The following is a 25343-nucleotide window of genomic DNA, read 5'->3' as shown; positions in this document are numbered from 1 at the left end:
ATGTTGAATTATAGTTTCTATTGTGCTGTTAGTTGGGATATTGTAGTCTGACTGCTATGATCTAAGAGAAGGAGACAAAAACACAATCTTTAGGAATTTGAAGTTTTTATTGCACCACACAGATCCCATGGGAGGCACACACTCTTGTGACTATAAGTCTAAAAAGGCAACCCCATGTCCATAAAGCAGGGAGTTTATGAAGGCAAGAACCAAAAATTGGGCAGTTTTTCACTGATGTGGGTGCAGTAGCCCTTGGCAACAAAGATGGCATATGACCCCTTTACAAAAATGGGTTATAGGTATATTATTATGGTGCCTTAGGGTTTGTATTCCTGTAAAGAGGCACCATGACCACTGCACTCTTTTAAAGGACAAATGTTTAATTGGGGTGGCTTACATTTTCAGAGGTTTAGTCCATTATTGAATGCAGGAAGACATGGTGGCTCTTAATAGGTAGGCAACAGAAAGTGGTCTGAGACATTGGATGTGACTTGAGCATGTAAGAGATCTCAAAGCCTGCCTTCACAGTGACACACTTCCTCCAACAATACCATCCCTACTCCAATAAAGCCATACTTCCTAATAGAACCACCCCCTTTTGGGGGTCATTTTATTTTAAACTACCACACATGTTATCACTGATTATTGATGGTAGTAGGAAGTCTTATGGTTACAGAAACAGAACAATAACAGGTGAGTTATAGTTCCCATAAAAACTATAGAAAGAATAAGCCAGATTTTATTTACTGGGAAAAAACAATCACCTAAAGGAGTTCTAAAAAATGGGTCTATCCAGTCTCATTCCTCCTGGATATAGCACACTTTTTGTGAACAATTAAGCTTGCTTTTGAATTGTCATGCTGACTGTGAGCATTTGTCTTTACTATTTCTTGGTCCCCTTTCACTCTGTATAAAATATAACGTTTAGGACTAGGATTGAATGACATCTGGAACCAGCACATATTCATGTGCATTGTATCTGCTTGGAATCAAAATGCATTTTTCAATAAAAGTACTTACTGGTATTTCCTGACTTTTTCTAGTCTGAACTACAATTCTAATAGTGAAGGAGAAAGCATGGCATGATTGATTTAGAGAGGCTGATGTTAGTGTTGTGCATCAGTACATTCTAGGTCCCTTCCATGAAATGATTTTCCTGCCAACTGCCATCAATTTATGGTAAGTAAGAAGCATTGTTCATAGATGCCCTCTGACATTCTTCCAAGGATCAATTATTCATGGTAATGAGGACCAGATGAATATAGCTCCACAGTCCTCAGAGGAGCATCAGGTTAAATCCTGATAGCCTTAGAATAACACAAACCCTGAATCAATGTAGCCATGTGGGGTGGAGGAAGGGAAGATAGGCATCTGGCAAAGGAGCTTCCTGCATTTTTTTTTTTTGGTGGAGCTTACAGTAGTGGTCACTGACTGAAGATCCACCCATCTTCACCAATCTTAAATAATGACAGGATAATGCCAAGCACCTCAAGACTCATTTTAACTTTCAGTTCTGAGGCAGTCTAGCACACATAAAGCTCTGAAATCTTACCCTGTGGATACTCTGCCTCCATCCTCCTCCCTCAGCCTTATTTAGTAAAGGAAGCTCTGCTGAAAAGATCATGAAGCTGGATAAGTGGGGAACCTTCTTATGAGATGGAATGGGGTCTCAGAGGACTAGATACATAACAGACCGGGAAAGGATGCTAGCTCTGGAGCTTTTGAGAAGGAATGGAGAGAGCACTTCCTATTACTTATCTCGTGGTGTGTTAACCCTAATGATTAACTGGGGGGAAAGAGCACTGACCCAAATCATCATAGCCAAATTAATTAAAGCAAGCAATTGATTAAAGCAAGCTTTTCTATTTGTGTACATGGACTGTTTCATCATAAAAGTGGGGTTCAGAGATCAACATTGGACATGAGGAAGACAAGCTTTTTATAGCTCAGGGGTAGGGGGTTTACAAATATGGGATTTGGTGGGCAAAATATGTAGTATTAGAGAAGCAGAACATAAGCATTACACATTAATAATAATGACTTCTTGCAACGAAACATGATTCCTAGGAGGGCATAACAAGATAGTAATGAGGCAGTCATAACAAGGCAGTCATAATAAGGTAGTCATAACAAGGTGATCATAGAAACAGGTGATCATAAAAACCTTTGAAACAAAGTCACGGCTGGCCTTTCCTGAAATAGGCAGTACAGAATCATTTGTAGTTAGGGTTACAGGTGGGGCATAGCCCAATCTTTGAGAAACAGACTCAATGATAAAAAAGAGTGGATCTAGTTTATCTTTACTATAGGATGGAGGCAAAGAACCTAGAAACCACCTAGATGTACCTCAACTGAGGAATGGATAAACAAAATGTACTATATTTATACAATGGGTTATTACTCAGCTGTTAAAAATGAGGAAACCAGAAAATATGAACCCAAATGGATGGAACTGGAAAAACAACATCATCCTGAGTGATATAACCCATACCAAGAAAGAAACTTGTTATGTACTCACTCATAAGTGAATACTAGATATAAAGTAAAAAATTCCTATGCTATAATCCTCAGACCCAGAGAGACTAGATAACAAGGAGAGTTCGTGAGAGGACACTTGAATCTTCCCTGGAAAGGGGAAATAGAAGAGATTTCATGAATGGACTGAGAGCAAGTGGGGATGGAGCATGAGCCACCCCTAAAAAAAAGTTTGGGGAAACAGATGAAGAGAGCACTGAAAGTAAATACTAGAAAATGGGGACATTTTGGGATCAGGGAAAAACCTGTTGCAAGGAAATCTACAAGGATGGCCCCAGATAAAACTAGCAATAGTGGATACATATCTTGAACTGGCCATCTCCTGCAGCCAGATTGGTGTCTAGCCCAATTGTCATTAGAGAGCCTTCATCTAACAGCTGATGGAAACAGATATAGACTCACAGCCAAACACTAGGTGGAGCTCAGGGAATCCTGCAGAAGAAGGGGAGAAATGACTGTAGGAGCCAGAGGTGTCAAGGACACCATAAGAAAACCTACAGAATCAATTAACCTGGGAACACAGGGGCTCACAGAGGCTGAACTGAACACCAGGGAGCCTTCATGGAACTGACCTATGTAGTTGAAGGCTTCTTGTTCATTACTGGCTGCCTAGACCAGGAAATAACCACACAGAAACTGTGTTAATCAGATCACTGCTTGGCCAATCACTAGCATGTTGCTAGCTAGCTCTTACATCTAAAATTAACTTATTTTCCTTATTTTATATTTTGCCATGAGGTTTGTGGCATTCTGGCAAGGTTCCAGCTAACAGGTCACGTCTTTCCCCTCTGGTGGCTACATGGTGTCTTACTGACTCTACCTTCTTTCTCCCAACATTCAGTTTAATTTTCCCATCTAGCTCTATTCTGCTAAACCACTGGCTGAAACAGATTCTTTATTCATTAACCAATAAAAGCAACACATATACAAAAGGACTTCCCACACCTGACCTAGGCACTCTTCATATATGTTACAGATATGTAGCTTTGTCCTCTTGTGGGACTTCTAGCAGTGGAAATAGGGGTTGCTTCTCACCTTCTTTTTTTTGAACATTAGGTACTTCTTTATACTGATTGTTCATATACTTTCATGAAGGTCCAACATAGAAACTGACAACAAAATAGAATATATAATGCATTTGATCAGAGATAAAACTGAAAAGAAAAACAGCATAACAAAACACTTTATTTCTGTAATCAGTCCAGAAAGTCTGAAAATGCATATTATCAGTTGGTTAGGGCAATAAGAGCCTCCACAACGTTGCCCATGTGTTCCCGCAAGCTCCTTTCTGCTGCTGCTCGAGAGATCTCCATCTCTGTCATTATCAACTCCAGATCTTCCTTTTTGATCATGACCTTTGCCAGTTCCTTTTCCTGCTCCTGTTTTGCCTTTTGCTCCCTGGACCGTCTGTCTCCAATGATGGACATAGCCGTCTCCAGATTCAAACTCTGGATCTCCTTCTCCTCCGCATAGTCAGTGACCTGCTCCAAGTCAGCAGCACCACTATAGTGCTTCCCTGGCTTCTCGGGAGGCCGCTCAGGGCCGCTGGTCTTGGTCTCTAACTCCAGCTCCACATCTCCCTCGGTCGCCATTTCGATCTCTGTTTCTCACCTTTTCACTGGCTTTTGGGACTCTAATCCTCAGAATAGGTCACCTTGTCCATCCTTAATACATGGGTAGGTATTTAGTCTTACTACAATTTGATATGCCACATTTTATCAATATCCATAGGTCATTTCTGTATACTATCATATCATCTGCAAATGCCGAAAGTTTGATTTCTTCCTTTCCAATTTGTATTCCCCTGATCTCCATTTGTTGTCTTATTTCTTTAGCTAGAAATTCAAGTACTATGACAAACAATGCTGCTATGAACATAGTTTAACACATGTCCTTGTGGCACAATTGAGCATCCTTTGGATATATACCCCAAAGTGGTATTGCTGGGTCTTGAGGAAGGTTGTTTCCTAATTTTCTCAGAAATCACCACCCTGACATCCAAAGGGGCTGTACCAGCTTGCACTCCCACCAGCAATTCAGAAGTGTTCCCTTTTCCCCACAACTTCTCCAGCATAAGTTGTCATCAGTGTTTTTGATCTTGGCCATTCTTACAGGTGTAAGATGGAATCTCAGAGTTCCTCTCAAAGAAGAAGCTAAGGGTCAAGACCATCACTTTTGGTGCCGCCTATGCCTTTTTGAGTGAGGAAGTAATTTGAATTAAATAAAATTGCTTTTCTTATCCATGTTGGTGTGATGCTGTTTTATACTTTTTGTTTACTGAATTTTCAAAAGCTAGATTCTGACCTTCTCATAAAGGTCTTTTGTAGAAACACCACTTCAGAAAGAAAAGTGGATATATAGAATTATATGAATACATTAATTGTAGGACTCTGACTGAGGAACAGTCAAGTCAGAAACATGCTATAGTTAGAAATAATACATTGTCTGAGGGACATTTAAACACTTGCCTAATTTGTGTAATGATGATTATCTATTCGAAGAATGCTGTATGTGAGCTCTGAAAGTGTTTTAATTGATGAAAAATATATTTGCAAAGCTAAATTGAAACATTACCAGTTTAACTTGCAAATATATAAATGATGAAATTATGTAAATCATATTTTAAATTAAGACTTCTAACCTAAATGTTCAAGGAATAAACACAAACTACGCTTGTTCAGAATTTGCATGAATAGTTTGGGAACTAGACTGGATTCTTGCTTGAAACTTTCTCTGACTTTATGGTATATACCCTGGGAATAGAAACAAGGATGAATGGCATCCTCTGATAGGTTAAAGCCTGATTTGAGTTCCCAGTTCCAATTTCCTGCTTTATTAAATCCTGTCACTACTGATAGCAAGTAGGAAAAATGACTAATTTTAGTTTGGTTATTTTTTTTACTCTTGGTCATATATTTAATGAGCAATGAAAATCCATAAAACAAAGCATGAAAAGGAAAAACAAAAACATTAACATCAAGATGAAGCATGCCTACTGGTCAGCTACATTCCTTGAATTAATCAAGGGGGAGCTAGAAAAAAATGGAATTAAGTGTTGTACTTACAGATTGAAAGGCCCTTTTAATGGGACTGTTTATTGAAAATTTCATATATATATATATATATATATATATATATATATATGTAATGATGTTCCTGTAGTGAAACCTCTCAACCATTATTTGTCTTAAGTCACAGCTTAGAAAAAAGAGACAAGACTCTAGAAGAGCACTCTGAACCAACATTGCCAAAGTCCAAGCACATCCAAAGTAGTTGTCATGCTGGATAAAAGGAGGTCAAAATAAAGATACAGAAGAACAATTCACTTTAGATGTTATCCAAATGCTAATTTTCTGCTTTGGTTTCATGTTCGGGGAGGCCATTTGTTTATTTCCCATCTGCCCGGAATCCTGAAATAATTACACAGAAACTATATTATTTGCAATACTGTTTAGCCAATAATTTGAGAGTATTTTTGGCTTACTCATATCTTAAATTAACCCATTTCTATTCATCTATGTATTGCCATGTGGCTGTGGCTTACTGGCAAGCTTACATCTGGGGTCTGTCTCTGGTGGGGCTAAATGGCATTTTGCAACTCCACCTTCTTTCTCCCAGCATTCAGTTTAGTTCCCCCTCACAGCTCTACTCTACTCTATCACAGGCCAAGGAAGCTTCTTTATTCATTAACCATTAAAAGCAAGACATATGCAAAAGGACTTTCCACACCAGTTTCTCTTTAACTTCTCAGTTTTGTGAACCATCATATATTGTCGTCCCTCTATGATCCTTTCTCCCTTCTGCTAATTGTTTTTGCCTCTAATTGCTAACAGAATTTTTGATTTAGTCTTCCCAACTAACTGGATTCCAAGTTCTACTTATACTTGACTCCTCTGTTGAGCTCTTTTTCTCATCCTGCCACCACATGAAAGACTGACCAAATTCACAGTCACTTCTTTCCTCAACATACTTCCATTGATCTGTCCATTTCCTCTCCATGGACTGCTCCCCTGTCCATTTCAGAGTACAGTCACTCTGAAGTTCCCTGCAGCTGTCTCAAGGTATTTCCAAAAGTGTGAATCTATTTAAGCAACAATAAAACTTTAAATACATACTATTTAAAGTACCATAAGCACTGAAATGATCTGAGAACAAAGTGTCCTCATATACTCCCAAAGCTCTGTGTAGTTGCAAGTTCTAGCTCTAGGTATACAACGTGCAGATTCTGATGCACAATCAGGCTCCTGAACCACAAGACTCCACGCCTGAGTCTTCATACTGACTTGGTTCTTGAATATCAGCTAAGATTACTGTTATCAAAGAAAATTGGACACGAGGACTGATTTGAATTATCTCTTCCTTCAGATGTTGTGTTGTGCTTTTGCTTTCTGAAATATTTTTTAAAAGTTTAATGGTTGGAAGTATAATGGCAAGAATATAGTATGTTGTTTCCTGAAAAAAAATAAAACTATAGTTACTATGAGTTCAAAGTTGGGTATATACCCAAAGAATTAAAGGAATGTCCTTATATATTTAAAATATTATTATCAGTGAGTGTGAAGTGAAGAGAAGGAGGCAGGAGAAGAGATACAGTGAGAGAGGAACTATTTACTAGTGGGGGGGGGACATAGAACAAATTTCAGAACTTTGTTCTCCCTTTCTGCTATTCTTACTGGGACCCAACTTCAATCATTAGGCTTGTACAACAACTGACTTCACTTGTTGATCTGTTTCACTAGGCCTCAAAGAGATGTTTATATGAAAATTCAAAACAATATTTACCATAATCAAAAGGAAAACTAAACTAAGTTTCTCTGTATGAATGAATGAATAAGGACTATGAGGTATATAAATATATGTACAATCAAAGACTATCAAGTCTTTAAAAAGAAAGTCTGGCATGTGCTACAATGTGAGTAAACACATGTAAAGTGAAGTAAACCACCACAAATGGACAAATATATACTTGTATAATTTTTCTTTTTTATTATCAATTATTTTCCGTGGTCTAGATGGTCAGGCAGCTGACATCAGACACAAATCATTATTGTTTACAAAGATGTTTCTCATGTCACTGGGTATTCTACTACTGAATGAAAAAAATTAAAAGACCAAATGAGTATAGATTTTTTGGTCTGAAGCAGTTCTTATTCAGAATCTAGAATTTCGCTGGAAGTACAATCCAAAATTACATAATTCATGCTGTGCTCTGCCACTTTTAACGCTATGTATTAAAGAATGTTACTCGCCCTGCATCTATAGAGAGCCAAGAAACTAAAACATACTTTGATCCAAGCTTTTTATTCACATCCATTTAATTCAAATGGCAACAATATACCAAAATATGTGTATTTCTACTATAAGTAAAAGTGTTGCTATAGGCCACATTGCATTTCTTGATTAAGAATGCTTTTTTCTCCAATTCAACAAGAAATGCCACTCTCATAAGAGCTGAATAAAAACTAAGTTTTTTTGCTATTATTAACATCTTTTTTGAATAATACTTTGAGGATATTATAGAATTTATAGACTGTGTTAAACAAGATCCACTGTATAGTAAATTTCTTATGAGCAGGAAATGAATAATTTTGTTTTGCCAGTGATGTCTGGAACCAGATCTGACATACTGTAGATACCCAGTTGGAAATAAAAACATTAAGTAATTGACCTGGGTCCTTTGCATATATGTGACAGTTGTGTAGCTTGTTATTCTTGTGGGACCTCTATCACTAGGAACAAGGGTTGTCTCTAAATCTTCTGCTGGCTTTTGGAACCCTATTCTTCATACTGGGTTGCTTGATCAGTCTTAATACAAGGTGAGGTACTTAGTCTTACTACAATTTGATATGTCACATTTTATCAATATCCATAGTAGTCTTACACTTTTCTGAATAGAAACTACAGAGAAGTGGATGGGGACAGAAAGAAAGGGAAGAGACCAGGAGGAAAGGAAGGAGAAGAAACAGCAGTCAAGATGTAAAATAAATAAATAAAAATAAGTCATGATGGTAAGCAGGACTAATTGCAACGTGACTGGTGATTACAGAAACTGTGGAAATCTATGAATAACTCTAAATCAAGTCTGTCTGTCAACATTGCTAATTGTGGTCTAACAATAGCCTACTTTAAAAGAAAACACCTTGGATTCTAAGAAGATGGACAAAGACATAAAATGCTTGTCATACATTGTGAGACCCGGATGAGTTCAAATCCCGAGAACACACACAAAGCTGGAAACCATAACTTGTGGGTATAATCCAATCCTATAAGGAGATGAGAGGTAAAGAGAGGAGAATCCTTGGAAATTAGCTGGACATACATACTTCAATAAGGAACCAAACAAAGTTAGAAGTCAAGAACTGATAGATCTGAGGTTGTCCTCTGGCATCTACATATACATGCATGCCAGAGCACTCCTGTGCCACACCCCAACACATTCACACATACTATATATATATATATATACATATATATATGCACACATACATACAAAGAGAGAGAGAGAGAGAGAAAGACAGAGAGCAGAACTCAGTATCTACTTGTTTCTACCATTCTGCTAACTGGCAGAAAAATCAAGGAGTACTCAAAGTTCAAGAAAGTGTTTGTGCCTTGGAAGAATTTTACAATAGTATTAAGACCATCACTGGTTAGAGAATAGGGTCTGTCATATATGTGAATATTCTATGTTAAAGATGGGAAGGAATAGATAGAGACATATGCAAGTGACACACACAAAGGTAATGCTCATGGGTTTTAATGTTAGCTGTTTACATTCTAAACCGAACTAATATATGAAACCAAACCTATTGTTACAATGACATCTTCTGCCAAAATTAGTTATTTTTAAATTATAGCAAAATGTACTTAATTTAATATTGGCTTTAATTTTTTTGTTTCTATTACCCAGGGTTTAAGATCCAAAAAGAAATATTTGTATGAACACATGTTTAACATCTGATTGGAAATATTTATTGCCATTTTACTTTGGGATCTGTCAATGCAGATGTGCTCATGAATCAAAAGAATCAATATGAAAAGGTATGCATACTAACAAGAAAATTTTACAGTGAACAATATATCCTTGATACAATAGTTTTACTGGGACATGTAACCTTTTAAATGTTTATTAGAAGCAAATAGATCTCTAGTAAAAAAAAGAAAAATCTGTGCAATAAGTTAACATGCCTGTCTATGTATAAACATTTGAGAGAGAATATAGAATATCATAATCTTAGAGGCAAACAATGGGGGAGGACCAAGGCACAAGGCATTGAGGAATGTAAAGTAACTAGCAACACAACCCCAAAAGGAAATTTGTTGAAAGCCAGTATAATTATTCATAGATCCATAAGGCATCAAATGTAAATACTAGGAAAGTATTTGAGGAGCATGCTGGATCTAATCAATAGCTGATCCAGAGTGAGGAGAGATGACATGAAAGTAAGTAAGCTGATTCAGAGCACTGGGGATGACCATACATCTGAAGGCTAGATCTAAGAGAGTATGTGTCATGAAAGTAAATGGGTGAGATAATTGAGTACCAAAAGTGATGCAGGAAGCTGTCTTGTCCAAAGATTTTTTTTTGTTCAGTTGAGCATCAACTAACCAACCGAGGTACATTTTTATCCTATAATGTTGACCTCAGTCATGATGAAGAGATAAGGATGCTACAGTGAATACTAAGATCTCCAAGCTCGGAGTCTGGAGAGATGGTTCAGTGATTAAAAGCGCTGACTGCTCTTTTAGAAGAACTGAGTTCAAGTCCAAGCACCCACATGGCAGCTTACAACTGTCTTAGCCCAAGTTCCAGAGTATCCAGAATCCTTATTGAGACATTCATGCAGGTAAAACACCATTGTACATAAAATAAAAATAAATAAATAATTTTTAAAATATCTCCAAGCTATTGTTCAGTAGGCAATAGAGATCACTCTCCACCTTATAACTTGAGAAAGGATCTCTTGCTGAACCAGAAGCTGCTGTTTTGGCTAGGCTAGCAGGCAATTTGGCTCTTGGGATCTGTTTGTCTCCACCACACATTTTTTAGGTTACAGACAGGCATAGACATGAATACGTTTTAACATGGGTAGTGGGGTATCAAACTCTGGTCTTCTAACTTATAAAGCAACCCATTGAACTATCTTCCAAGTCTCTAAATGGTAGAACTCTATGCTACAAGAGAGTATACCTCAGGCTACCTGGAAATGCTGTGTATGTTCTTTGTACAAACCATCAAAATTATGAAAACTAAAATGTTGTTAGAAATGCAAATGGTACTGATATTATTATACATCCTGTTGGTCCTTGCAGTGAACTCAATAAATGTTGCTGGAAGAAAAATATTATATTAAAGGTATAAGTTTTTTTAAAAAAAATGAAAATGAAAAAAGTGAAAAGAAGTGTGAAAAGTGTTTGATGAACATATAATATGCACTCTGTAACATTTTTAACTAATTATAAAATACAGTGAACTATTTTTTTAACAAATTGCAACAAAACATATATTTGGTAAAGCCTTGAGTGCTTTACCTCCTTCTAATTACTTAACACTGTTTCTGTGGCCCTGTAAGATGATAGAGTTGTTATGAGGCCCTCACCATGTGAAAAAAAGATCTGAGGTAACATGTTCATGTAAACAAAGAAATTATGCCCTCAAATTAGGAGGATTTGTGGCATGACACTTTATATATGCTATAGATTGGTAGGTAATTGCAGAAAACCCTCAATGGTTTTTAAAATAATATTTAGACCCAAAAATTCTATTTTTAGGACATTTTCCTTAAAACAACAACAACATATCTATAAAGAATGTGGTAATAAGTTGGATTTCAGTATAACTGTGAAGTGATTATACCTTCCATAATGTTCTTTACACTTTTCTGTGATGCCAACTTTCATACTACATTTTTTACTACCTGGCAATCTGTGAAAAGTGCTTCTAGAGTTTAATTTTACTAAATGACCCCTGTGATTTTGAAAAGTGGAAATGAAAATTTATAAATGCAGAAAATGTGAAGAAAGACCCCCTCCACCATTATTATCACCCCTTCCTTTACCCAACCAACTACTACTGCATCAGAGGCCACCAAGGCATAGGGTCCACCTGCACCAATTAAAGAAAAAGGTAAGTGACTAGCCTCCTGGCTGAACAGCCCTAGCCTCTAGACCTAGACAAAGGGCACCTCCCATGCCCCTCCCTGATAAATCTCAGCCCCAGCAACCAATCAGCAGGTAAGACTCCTGTGAGAAGACCACTCCATAAACCCTCTCCACTCATTTCCCTACAAATCAATGCACACAGCATCAGAGGCCACATAGCCACAGGCCCCACCTGCACTGATTGGTGGAAGAGATGAGCAACTAGTATCCAATCTGGACAGCCTATCATCTCTAGATTAAAGGGCCCCTCCCACAATCACTGTCAGCAGCCAGTCAGTAGGTAACACTGACTGGCAGAACCCTGCACAATCCCTGCCACCCATTCACCCAGACAATCAATGTCCCCTCACAGCCTCAGAGGGCCCTGAAGACACAGGCACCACCTGCATCATTTGGAAGAAGAGCCCAAATAGGCAATCAGCAGCAGCCTCCAGAGGTACAGACACAACCTGTACCAAATGGAAGAAGGATGAACATCTGAACCTGTTGGAGGAGGGCCAGTTGTTGATTCCCAGCTGCTTGGCTAGCTTAGACCCAAAATAATCACACAGAAACTGTATTAATGAAATCACTGCTTGGCCCATTAGTTCTAGCTTCTTATTGGCTAACACTTACATATTAATCTAACTGATTTCTATTAATCTGTATATTGCCACATGGCTGTGGCTTACCAGGTAAGGTTCCCAGTATCTATCTCTACCCTTATTTCTCTCAGCATTTAGTCCAGTCCTCCATACCTAGCTCTACTCTACCCTGCTCTATTGTGCTCTGCTATAGGTTCAAAGCAGTTCATTATTTATTAACAGTAATCACAGCATGCAGAGGGAAATCCTACATAACCTCCCCTTTGCTGTTTAGATAAAAAGAAGGTTTTAACTTTAATATAGTAAAATTATATATAACAAAACATATATCAAGAAAGAATTACAGTTACAATATTTATATCTACTTTGTCTCTTATCAGAACTAAGAAAAAATATATTATTACTATCTGCTCTTTAACTTTATCAAAGACTCCATAAGTATATAGTATTATCTAAGTAAACATAAGGTGCATTGTAAGCAAATTCTAAAACTCTAGAATTGACATAGACATCTCAATGCCTGGACAGACACCCAAAGATCTTCTGTACTGCTGCGTCATCCATTGTCGGCCTACAGGCCTATAGCATCCAGCAGACTTTTCTATGGAAAAAAATGCAGGAAATTTCAAAGACAGTTCCACCTATATTGTCAGTTTGTCAGTCACATTTTTCTGTGTCCTGCAGAATGTCTGGCAGACTATTCATGAAGCATAAACACTGAAAGTTGTCTCACCTTTGGCAAGTTCAGCAGTCATTTCTTTGTGGGTCCTGCATGTCTAGTTTATCAAGCAGTCCAGGCAAGAGCAGTTTCTTGCCCAACTAACCAACTCCATAAGGAGCCTCTTTGATGCCCATTATACTCTTAAAGTAGATTGGTACTGTCAGTAGCAGATGTGTCTCAGTGACATGAAAAATTCTAAGTTCTAACAATATTTTAAATGCCATATTCTGTTGTCTTTGAAAGGTTTGAAGAATCCCTATCCATCTGGAATGCATCTCTGTTCATCTAGAAAATCTAACTTACATGACTACAAGTTTGACTATTATAGATGATTATCTATTAACCTATATTTCTTAATTATACATTACCTTTTTAAATGAGCTGCACAAACACAATAACTTAATCAAGAACATAAATACACATATAATAAAATTGACTTTAATTTTCTATCAATAAACCAAGAACCATACTAATGAAAATCTCTATAATATATTCCTCTTTAAATGTAAAGAAACATTTGCAAGCAATATTTGGGTATATGGGCATAATTTTCTCCAAACTACTTCCTGCTCTTTACTAGGCAAACTAATTTTTGAGGGGTGTTCAAGGCAACCTTTCAGGAGGTCTTGGTTCATCTAACCACATCAGTCTAGAAAGATTCCACAGGTTCTCATACTCTGTGAAAACAAATAAAAATCAGGATACAATAAAAGAAACTGTCAAATCTTGCCCAGACAGGATAAGATGGTTTGATTTTTTTTTTTTGCCTCTGAAAATGGTCTGTCAGTTACTCTAGGCCTTAGCCAAAGTTGGTTGATCCAACATTGAAAATGAGACTTTGGGTGATGGCCCAGGTAGCCAGTTGTCTCTGTCATTTGTTGCACATTTTGGAAGTTGCTTGATTACACTTTCTGCTTACACAAGTATTATTGTTTCCCTTCTCAGATCTTCAATAAGTTTGAAGACTAAATAGTTGTAGTTACTTTTCTCCTATGACTTGGCCAAGTTATTCATCATACAAGACTTAAACTCATTAGGATAAGATAATTATTTAAACATTTATCACATGTTTCTTGCTTGATATATTTGTTCTTATTGTATATAATTTTTATTAGGCTTAGAATAAAACACAAGGGAGGAGGTGCTATAGGAATTCCTACTGCCAGTAGCCTTTAAGTTATGTGCCCACATGAGCATGGCCTCTTCTACTATTTATGCTGATGTAAAGTGCATTTCTGCCCTCTTTTCTGGCTGTGGGATTCAGTTGCTGCTCCCTGTTCCAGCAAATGATTGTGATCTGTGAGTCTGCCCCTAAATAAATAACCCTCTATTATTACACTCAATTCTGAACTAGTGTGGTATTTCTTTAAGCGTTCTTCTTCATGAAGAAATCAGATGGGTAAAAATCAGTGTAAGAATACATTTGACAACATAAAGAACAATATGGCATGACTAGAAACTAGTGGTTCTACAATAGTAAGATGAAGCACAAGAAATTGACCTTAAAAATAACTTTATCAAGATGAGAGAGGCCCTTAAAGAGGAAATAAAAAATTACCTTAAATAAATTGAGAAAAAGACAAACATAAAGTGGGAAGAAATCAATAAATTTCTTAAAGATGGCTAGGAAAAAAAAACAGTTCAAGAAATGAAAATTAGAATAGAGGCAATAAAGAAAACACAAACCGAGGGAATTCTGGAAATGGAAAATCTGAGTAAAAGAACAGGAACTACAGACACAAACATAACCAACAGAATTCAAGAGATGGAAGAGATAAACTCAGGCATTGAAGGCACAATAGAGGAAATAGATTCATTAGTCAAAATGTTAAATTCAAAAAAGTCTTAAAACAAAACATCAAAGAAATCTGAGATACTATGAAAAGACCAAACCTAAAAATACTAGGGACAGAAGAAGAAGAAGAATACCAGCTCAAAGGCACAGAAAATATATTGGAAAAAAACAGAAAAATTTCCCAGTTTGAAAAAGGACATGCCTATAAAGACATAAGCATACAGTACACTAAGTAGACTGGGCCAAAAAAAGTCCCTTCACCACAAAATAATTAAAACATTAAGCATACAGAATAAAGAAAGAATAGTAAGAATTATAAAGGAAAAAAAAGTCAAAATACATATAAAGGCAGAAACATCAAAATTGCACTCAAATTCTCAATGGACACTTTGAAAGTCAGGTCTAGGAGAGACATTATGCAAACAATAGGAGACCACAGATGTCAGCTCGGACTACTATACACAGCCAAACTTTCAATCACCATAAACAGAAAAAAATAAAATATTTCATGACAAAACAAGATTTAAACAATACCCTTTTACAAACTCAGGCCTACATAAAGTACTAGAAGGAAAGCTGCAACCCAAGGGAGCTAGCTGAATTCACAAAAACGCAAGCAAGAGATACTTTCATACCAGCAAATCTCAAAAAATAAAAGAAAGCACACAACACACACATACTACCACCAATAACAACAAAGCCAAAAAACAAACAAACAAACAGAAAACAGGAATTAACAATCACTGGTCATCAATATACCTTAATACCAATGGGCTCAATTTGCGTATTAAAAAAACAGGTTAACAGGAAGGATACAAAAACAGGGGCCAACTTTCTGCTGCAAACATGAAACATACCTCAATTTCAAAGAAAAACTTTATGTTACAATAAAGGACTGAAAAAAGATTCTTCAAACAAATGGGCCTACAAAATAAACTGGTGTAGCTATCCTAATATATAACAAAATGGATTTCAAATTAAAATGATTTAAGAGATGGAGAAGGACTTTTCATATTCATTACAGGAAAAATCATCAGGATAAAATTTCAATTCTGAACATTCATGCCCTAAATAGAAGAGTACCCACATTTGTAAAAAGAAACATTATCAAAGTTGAAATAACACATCATACCTCCCACATTAATAGTGGAAGATTTCAACACCTCACTCTTTCAATGGACAGATCTTTCAGACAGAAACTTAGAAAAATAAGAGAGCTAACAAGTGTTATGACTCTACAGAAATTTATAAAACATTCCACCTAAACACAAAAAATATACCTTCTCAGCACCTCATATAACCTTCTCTAAGACTGATGATACATACAGTCACAAAGCAAATCTCAACAGAAACAAAAAATTGGAATAATCCCTGATATCCAATCACCATGAATACAACAAAACAAAGTGCAGTAAACCTACCAACTTAGGGAGCCTAAATAACATTAAATTGAATCACCAATGGGTCAAGGAAGAAATAAAGAAAAAAATTAAAGATTTCCTAGATTTCAATGAAAATGAATACACAACATTGCCAAACTTATGGGACACTATGAAAGCAGTTCTAAGAAGAATGTTCATAACACTAAGTGCTTACATAAAGAATTTGGAGAAACCTTGTACTAGCAACGTAACAGCACACCTGAAAGCCCTACAACAAAAGAAGCAAAGTCAACCAGGAGGAGAAATGCTAGGAATAAAAAAATTGAGAGCTGAAACTAATAAAATAGAAGCAAAGAAAACAACACAAAGAATCAAAGAAACAAAGAGTTGATTTGTTGTCAGAGTTTTTGTCCTGCTTGGTTCACACAGTCATTAACTCCCAAAGAAATCACACAGAGGTCTATATTAGCTATAAACTGATTGGCCCATTAGCTCAAGCTTTTTATTAACTCATATAACTTATTTTAGCCCATTATTCTTATCAGTCTTAGCCACAAGGCTCAGTATCTTTTTCAGTGAGGCAGTCACATCTTGCTTCTTCTGTGGCAGGGCTAGGACTGCATAGGAATGGGCTTCCTCCTTCCCAGAATACTCCTGTTCTCATTGACCTGCTTCTACTTCCTGTCTTGTTATCTCACCTATACTTCCTGCCCAGCTACTAGCCAATCAACATTTATTTAAAATAAAATTGACAGAATACATACCATGGTCCCACACCACTGATTCTTCAAGAAAACCCTCAAGAGAAATAAATCTTTATTTCAAATAACCAAAATGCAGAGAAATAATATCCAAATGAATAAAATCAGCAATGAAAAGGGGATGTAACAACAGACAGTAAAGAAATTCAGAGAATCGTTAGGTCATATTTCAAAAACCTGTTCTCCAAAAATTAGAAAATGTAAAAGAAATGGTAAATTTTCTGGATAGGTACCACATAACAAAATTAAATCAAGAACAGATAAACAACTTAAATAGATGTATAACCCCTAAGGAAATAGAAACAGTCATCAAAAGTGTCCCAAACAAACAAACAAACAAACAAACAAATCCCAGGGCCAGAAGTTTTCAGCAAAGAATTCTACCAGAATTTCAAAGAAGAGCTAATACCAATTCTTCTCAAATTGATCCTCACAATAGAAACTGAAGTAACATGACAATCTTTTTTTCTGAGAAAACAGTTACCCTGGTACCTAAACTACACAAAGATGCAACAAAGAAAGAGAATTATAGACCAATCTCCCTCATGTACATTTATACAAAAATAATCTATAAAATGCTGGCATAGGGAATGGAAGAATGCATCAGAAAACTCATCAACCATGACCAAGTAGGCTTCATCCCAGAGATGCAAGGGTGGTTCATTATGCAAACTCTGTATTTTTTTACACCACTGGGGGTGGTGCATACCTTTAATCCCACTTGTGAGGAAAATGTAGGGAGAACTCTGTGAGTTCAAGGCCAGTTTGGTCTACAAGGCAAATTCCAGGACAGGCTCCAAAGCTATACAGTAAAACACTGTCTCAAACAAGCAAAACAAAACAAAACAAAATAATAAAAAGAAACCTTGTCACTGTAATCCACCATGCAAGCAAATTGAAAAATTAAAAACACATGCTGGAAAAAGCCTTTACAAAATCTAAAACTCCTTCATGTTAAAGGTTTTGCAGAGATCAGAGATACAAAGAACATACCTAAACATAATAAAGACATCAAGTCAATGGTCAGCATCAAACTAAATGGAGAGAAATTCAAAGTTATTCCACTAAAATTAGGATCAAGACAAGGTTGTCCACTCTCTCCATATCTACCCAATATAGTACTCAAGGTTCTAGCTAGAGCAATAATGCAACAAAAGGAGATCAAGGGGATACAAATTGGAAAAAAAGAAGCTGAACTTTTGTTATTTGCAGATGACATGATATTTTACATAAGTTACCCCCAAAACTCTACCAGAAAGCTCCTACAGCTGATAAACACCTTTGGTAATGTGGCAGGATATGAGATTAATACAAAAACCAATAGTCCTTTATAGTTAAATAATAATCATGTTGAGAAAGAAATCAGAGAAATATCACCCTTTACAATAGTCACTAATAAAATATCTTAGAGTAAGTCTAAGAAAATAAGTAAAATCCCTTTATGGCAAGAATTTAAGTATTAAAAGAAAGAAATTGAAGATTTCAAAAAAGGAAAAGTTTGCACATGTTCTTGGATATGTAGGATCAACATATTAAAAATGGCAATCTTACCAAAAGCACTCTAGATATTCAAAGCAATTCCCATCAAATTCCCAGGACAAGTCTTCACAGAGCATTAAAAGAACAATATTAAACTTGATGTAGAAGAGCAGAAAACCCAGAATAGCCAAATCAATAGCTGTCAATAAAGGATCTTCCAGAGGTATCACCATCCCTGACTTCAAGCTCTATTTTAGAGTGATATTCATAAAAACAACTTGGTCTTGGCATAAAAAAACTAGCAAGTGGATCAGTGAAATAGAATTGAGGACTGACATTAATCCACACACACATGAACACCTGATTTTTGACAAAGAAATCAAAATGGTACAATGATATAAAATCTTCAAAAAATGGTGCTGTTATGAGATATCCTTCAGTATATATCCTTCTATATATGTGTATTATCGTTGGTTAATGAACAAAGCTGTTTTGGCTAATGGTTTAGCAGAGTAAAGCCAGGCAAGAAGTCCAAACAGAGATATATAGAGAGAGTAGTCAAAGTTAGGGAGACACCACGTAGCTGTCGAAGGAGAAGGAACTGTACCCTTACTGGTAAACAACAGCCTTGTGGCAATACACAGATGAATTGAAATGGGTTAATTTAAGACATAAGAGCTAACGAGGAATATACTTAAGCTATTGCCCAAATGGTGTTGCAATTGATATAGTTTCTGTGTGATTATTTGAGTCTGGTGGCAGGAAAATGAATGAGCAGGCTCTTCTTACAAACTGGTGTCAACATGGGCCAACTACATCCTAATAAAACCTGAGAGAGCTTGGGAAGGAATTTCAGACACAAAAGAACAAAGTTAAGCATGGCTTCATGAAAGCAGCATTTTCTCACGTGGGCTCTGTTTGTTAGAGGCAAGTACAGGCATAATTCCTTTAAGAGAAGATTTCCTGACTCAGCATTAGCAGCAAAAGCTGTGTAGCTCTTTTAATAACCAGCTTTCTAGTTTGTGTTATGGAGCACTTAAATGGGGTTTGTGAGCAGAGGGTTATAAGTTGCTTAATGGTGACCTAGACCCCACTGTTTCCCCAGAGCTGGGGAAATGATTGTGGCTCAGAGATGTGGTGAACATGCCTCTGCTGTGTTGTGTCCAACACAGGGCAAACACACAGGACCACAGAGTTTGTCCTAGCTGTTCCTGCTTAGCATAAATAAAAAAGTGCTCCTGGTCAGAAAATGATTGCAGATGTACAATAAAGACAGCTTCAGACATAAATAAACCTCTGAATGTGTCATATTGTATTTTAAAAAAATATATAGGCTTGGGAGGGAAAGGAAAAAGAGTATACACAGCCATAGTTTAAAAGAGTAGAGATAATATAATAAATACTAAAAAGTAAAAGAGTTTTTAAGAAGTCACATAAAGATGTAAAAGACAAAGAGAGTCTGGATTATATATTTTATTGTGTTTTCTTTAAATTATTTGAGTGCTGCAGAGTCACATTTGATTCTGTGGGCTGATAAGTTAAACTAACAGATATTTTAAAGGTATCTTGACTTTTATCAACAATGTGATATGTCTGTTTTGGGTGGTACCAATCTACTTCAAGATGTTGATGGGTATTGAAGAAATTCATTATAAAATTTTCCATCAATGTGGCAAGGCTCATGATTTGAGCAAGAAATTGCTCTTGCCTGAAATGCTTGATGGTATGTTGTATAAACTGATCATACAGAACCCACAAAGAAGTGACTGTTGAACTTTACAAAAGATTGAATGCTCCTTCAGGGTACCTGCTTCATAGAAGAAACTGCAAGATATTATGCAGGACATACAAGAAAGTGGCTGACAAACTGTCAACATAGGCAAAACAGTCTTTTAAATTTCCTGCTTCACTGAAAAGTCTGCTAAATACCTGTAGGCTTAATATGGATGCCCCAACATTACAGAAGGACTTTGAGTGACTGTCCAAGCAGTGCGATGTCTCTGTCAATTCTAGAGTTTTGGAAGTTGCTTACAATGCACTTCTTATTTACTTAGATAATAATATCCTTCTGGGGTTCTTAAAGAGTTGAAGACAGAGAGTTATATAGTTTTCCTTAGTTACAATAAAAGATATAAATATCATAATAGTAATTCTTGCTTGATACCTGTTTTTGTTATGTGTAATTTTACTATATTAATTATATGTAATCTTACTTAGTTGAAGTTAAAACCTTTCTTTTTATTTAGACAGAAAATAAGAGGTGATAAGGTGATGTGGGATGTCCTTCTGTATATGTATTACTTTTATTGGTTAATGAATAAAACTGTTTTGGCAAATGGCTTAGCAGAGTAAAGCCAGGCAGGAAATCCAAACAGAGATGTCTAGAGAGAGTAGGCAGAAACAGAGAGTCGGCATTTAGCTACCAAAGAAGAAGTACTCAGACCCTTACTGGTAAACCACAACCTTGTGGCGATATACAGATTAATAGAAATGAGTTAATTTAAGATGTAAAAGCAAGCTAGGAATATGCCTAAGGTTTAGGTCAAATCATGTTGTAATTAACATTGTTTCTGTATGATTATTTGGGTTTGGTCAGTCGGGAAATGAATGAGCAGTCTCTGCTTACATGGCGCTGACATAACTGGATGTCAACATGTAGCAGAATGCAAAGAGATCCATATCTATCTCCATGCAAAAAACTTAAGTTCAAGTAAATCAAAGATATCAACATAAATCCAGCCACACTGAAACTGATAGAAGAGAAAGTGGGAAGTAGCCTTGAATGCATTTAGATGGGAGATTACTTCCTAAATATAACACAAGTAACATAGACCCTGAGAGCAACAATTAATAAATGGAAATTCAGGGAACTGAGAAGCTCCTGTAAGATGATGGACATGATCAATAAGCCAAAAGACAACCTGAAGAATGAGAAAAGATATTCACCAACTCCACATCTGACAGAGGGCTGATCACCAAAATATACAAAAACTCAAGAAACTGAACATCAAAATACCAAAAAAATCCTATTTTAAAATGTAGTAAGACATAAACAGAATTCTCAACAGAAGAAGCTCTAATGGCTGAAAGGCATTTAAGAAATTACTCATCATCCTTATTCAATGGAGAAATGCAAATCACATCTTATACCTGTCAGAATGGCTAAGATCACAAACACTGATGACAGCTTTAGTTGGAGAGAATGTGGAGTAAGGGGAACATTTTTCCACCTCTGGTCAGAGTGCAAACTTGTACAGCCACTTTGAAAATCAGTGTGATGATTTCTCAGAAAATTGGGAATCAGTCTCACTTAGAACCAACAATACCACTCTTGGGTATATTCCCAAAGGATACTCAATCATACCACAAGAACACTTGCTCAACTGTGTTCATAGCAACATTACTTGTAATAGTCTTAACTTGAAAACCTAAACCTAGATGTCCTCAACTAAAGAATAAATAAGGAAATTATGGTATATTTACACAATAAAATATCACTGAGCTGTAAAAAGTAAAAATCCAAATGCACCACGAGGTTTGTAGCAAATTGATGGGACTAGAAAAAAATGATCCTGAGATAACTCAGACCCACAAAGACACACATGGTATGTATTCATTCATAAGTTCATATCCGTTGTAAATCAAAAGATAGCCAGGCTACAAACCACAGTTACAGAGAAGCTAGGTAACAAGGAGGACCTGAAGAAGGACAAGCATGGATCACCCAAAGAAGTAGAAATAGATAAGATCTCCTGAGTAAACTGTAGTGGGGGGAGGGGGAGGGAAAGGGGGATAATAACATGAGGGATCCAGATAGTCAAGTTGGGGGAGGAGCAGAGAAGGAGAGAAATGGAAGTGATTTCTTGATAGATGTAGTCATTATGGTGTTAGGAAAAAACCTGGGACTAGGGGAACACCCAGGAATCCACAAAAATGATACCAGATAGGAATCTTAGTTATAGTGAAGAATGTGCCTGAACTGGCCTTCTCCTATAATCAGACTGGTGAATACCCTAACTGTTATCATAGATTCTTTATACAGTAACTGATGGAAGCAGATGCAGAGATCCACAGCCAAGCACTGGGCTGAACTCCTGGAATACAGTTGAATAGAGGGAGAAGGGATTATATGAGCAAGAAGCATCAAGATCATGATGGGGAAACCCACAGAGACAGCTGACCTGAGTTAGTGGGAGTTCACAGACTCTGGAGTGACAGCTGAGGAGCCTACATGGGACTGAAGTAGGTCCCCTGAATGTGGGTGACCGCTGTATGGCTTGGTCTTTTTGTGGGGCCCTGGCAGTGGGACTAGGATTTATCACTAGTGTTTAAACTGGTTTTCTGGAGCCCATTCCTTATGGTGGAATACCATGCTCAGCCTTGATATGGGGGGGACTCGACTCAGTTTGATATGCCAAGCTTTGTTGACTCCCCATGGGAGCTTTACCCTTTATGAGGAGTAGATGGAGGGAGGGTTGGAGAATAGGTGGGAAGTAGGAGGATTAGGGGAGGGAGGGGGAAATGTGGTTAGTATGTAAAATAAGAAAAAAATTAAATAGGAATGAAACATTAAATACACCCAGATGTAGTAATTTTGGAGGGTGTCAGAAAAAAATTGCCAAATACCTGCAAATGTAGTAATTTTGGAGGGTGTCTTCGAGTTTCTATTGCTGTTATAAAATACCATGACAAAAAGCAGCAAGGGGAGGGAAGGTTTTATTTGGCTTGTGTATCTACATGATAGTTAATCATGCTTCCAAAAAGTATTCTTTCAGAAAACTTATGTCTAATTGATGATTTTCTTTTTGTTTCTCTCTCTCTCTTTTTTTGAGATAAAATCTCAGTATATAGCCTAGGATGGCTTTGAACTCTCCATCTTCTACTTCTGTCTTTCAGGTACTGGAATTACTGCTGTAAGCCACCAAACCCAATTTTTGTCTCTTAAATAAACAAGCAAATATCTCAACCATCCTGTTCAATACAATGTGAGTCCAGCATATATTCTTCCTAAAATATGTATTTTATAATCATATACATTTATATATAATCTTATGTATATTGAATGTAAAATTATGTTTATATTACATTTATACCTATGGATATACACACATACATAAAACCATTATGTAACTAGGGTGGTTTGAAGCAAAATGGCCACTATAGAGAATGGCACTATTAGGAGATGTGGCTTTGTTAGAGTAGGTGTGGCCTTGGAGAAAGTGTGTCACTGTAGGGATGGACTTTGAGGTCTTCTATGCTCAAACTATTCCTAATGTGGTGTGACATTTCACTTCCTATTGCCTGAGGATCAAGACATAGAACTTTCAACTCCTACTCCAGCACAATGACTGCTGCATGCTGCCATGCTTTTTACTATAATGATCATGGACTAAACCTCTGAAACTGTAAACCAGCCCCAAATAAATGTCTTCCTTTATAAGAGTTGTTGTGGTCATGGTGCCTCTTCACAATAATAGAAACCCTAGGACAATAAGGATTTAAACCTCAGAAAGTCATTTGCCTATTCTTCCATTTAAAATATGCTACAGCTGAGGTCTATAGCCTGTTTCACATCAGGGGGCCATAGAAACCATGTGTGATAAAATCAGAGGACCATGCTAGCCATCTCCCGCCCTTTCCTGGCCATGGGAAAGCTAGCTTTGCCTTGTTCGACACTGCATCAAGAGAACTGGCCCTGACCCTCACAAGAGAGTTATCCCCTGTACTTGGGAAAGATGACCCACCCCTCACCACAGATGAGGGAGAACTGACATTGATGGCATGGGTGTAGAGTGGCTGACTCTGACCCCTCACCTGAGGTGGGTGGCTCCAGTGTTCAGGACTGACCAGATCAACAACCACTCAGACCCACAGGCGGGTTTTGAGTTGGCCCACCCTAACATCTACTCCATCTGAAATTTACTGGAGCTTGGGAAGGGACTGGTCCTGTGGAAAAATAACCACAGGATCTTGAAGATTTGGGACCTCTTTGTTTCCCCTTTTTCTTTCAGGAACCTACAAAAATGTATTGAGTTATTTTTAAAAATAAAACTAAAGGACTGGCAGAAAGAGCTCAGTAGTTAAGGTCACATGCTGTTCTTCAAAAATATCTAAGTCCTCTTTCTAGCACCCGTGTCCCTTGGCTTATATCAGGTTGATTCACAGTCACTTATAACTTCAGTTATAGGGGGTTGAACACTTCTGGTTTCTGAAGGCACCAGAACAATTCTGCCTAGTCTCCGACAGAATGTCACCCTGAAGTTAACTGCAATTTTTAGATCAGAACAACATCCATGAAAAATTATAGAGTGCTGATGATTTGGGGGGCTGGTGGGGAGAAACCGTAAGTTGAGAATATAAGGGAGAACTGTCACACCAGGAGTAATAGATAAAATAAAATAAATATTTTAAATAAACAACGTGAAACCAAAACAGGAATTCCCCAACCACTATATTTGTGAAAATCCATAGTATTGGGATGAGGTCTTCTGCCCTGTAGTTGTTTCTTCTGTGTTGAAGCAACACTCTCCATGGGAAACTAGGAAGATGCAGGAAGCTAACAAAACATAAACGCTCTGGGAAGTTTAGAAAGCTTCAAGAGCACAAGGCCCTGCTCAAAGTCAGAATAACAAAACACAGTTTCTCTAAAGAGCTGCCTGTATTTTGGTTAAGGAACTACAGAGATGTAGATTTCATGCTAAGAGAGCTATTTTATGATTTAATTCCCTTTGAGTTACCCATGCCAATGTCAATAATTTTAATAAACTCATTAATTCACCAACTTAAACTTGGGTGAAATTGTTTCTTTGGTTTATTGTCAGTGCCCTTTCTGGGCTGAGTAGAAGCTTGTTTGTGTCTCCTCAGGCAATGTTGCCTATCTTACTGTGTGTAAACTCTCTCATAAGTAATGTAACATTTCATCATAAC

General features: G+C 36.9%; 1 protein-coding gene across 1 annotated transcript; it reads right to left on the bottom strand.

The window, feature by feature from the left end:
* Positions 1-3715: 3715 nt before the first annotated feature.
* Positions 3716-4130, bottom strand: LOC119820210 (huntingtin-interacting protein K-like). The gene has a single exon (XM_038338321.1). It carries the CDS (start codon positions 4125-4127, stop codon positions 3762-3764), a length of 366 nt encoding a protein of 121 aa, XP_038194249.1. The 5' UTR covers positions 4128-4130; the 3' UTR covers positions 3716-3761.
* Positions 4131-25343: the final 21213 nt, after the last annotated feature.

Source organism: Arvicola amphibius, chromosome 8 (genome assembly GCF_903992535.2).
Source record: "Arvicola amphibius chromosome 8, mArvAmp1.2, whole genome shotgun sequence".
Taxonomy (NCBI): domain Eukaryota; kingdom Metazoa; phylum Chordata; class Mammalia; order Rodentia; family Cricetidae; genus Arvicola; species Arvicola amphibius.
This window is presented reverse-complemented; position numbering and strand designations above follow the sequence as displayed.

Excerpts from the sequence above, each read along its gene's own strand:
- LOC119820210 (XM_038338321.1), bottom strand. The coding sequence starts at position 4,127 with ATGGCGACCGAGGGAGATGTGGAGCTGGAGTTAGAGACCAAGACCAGC.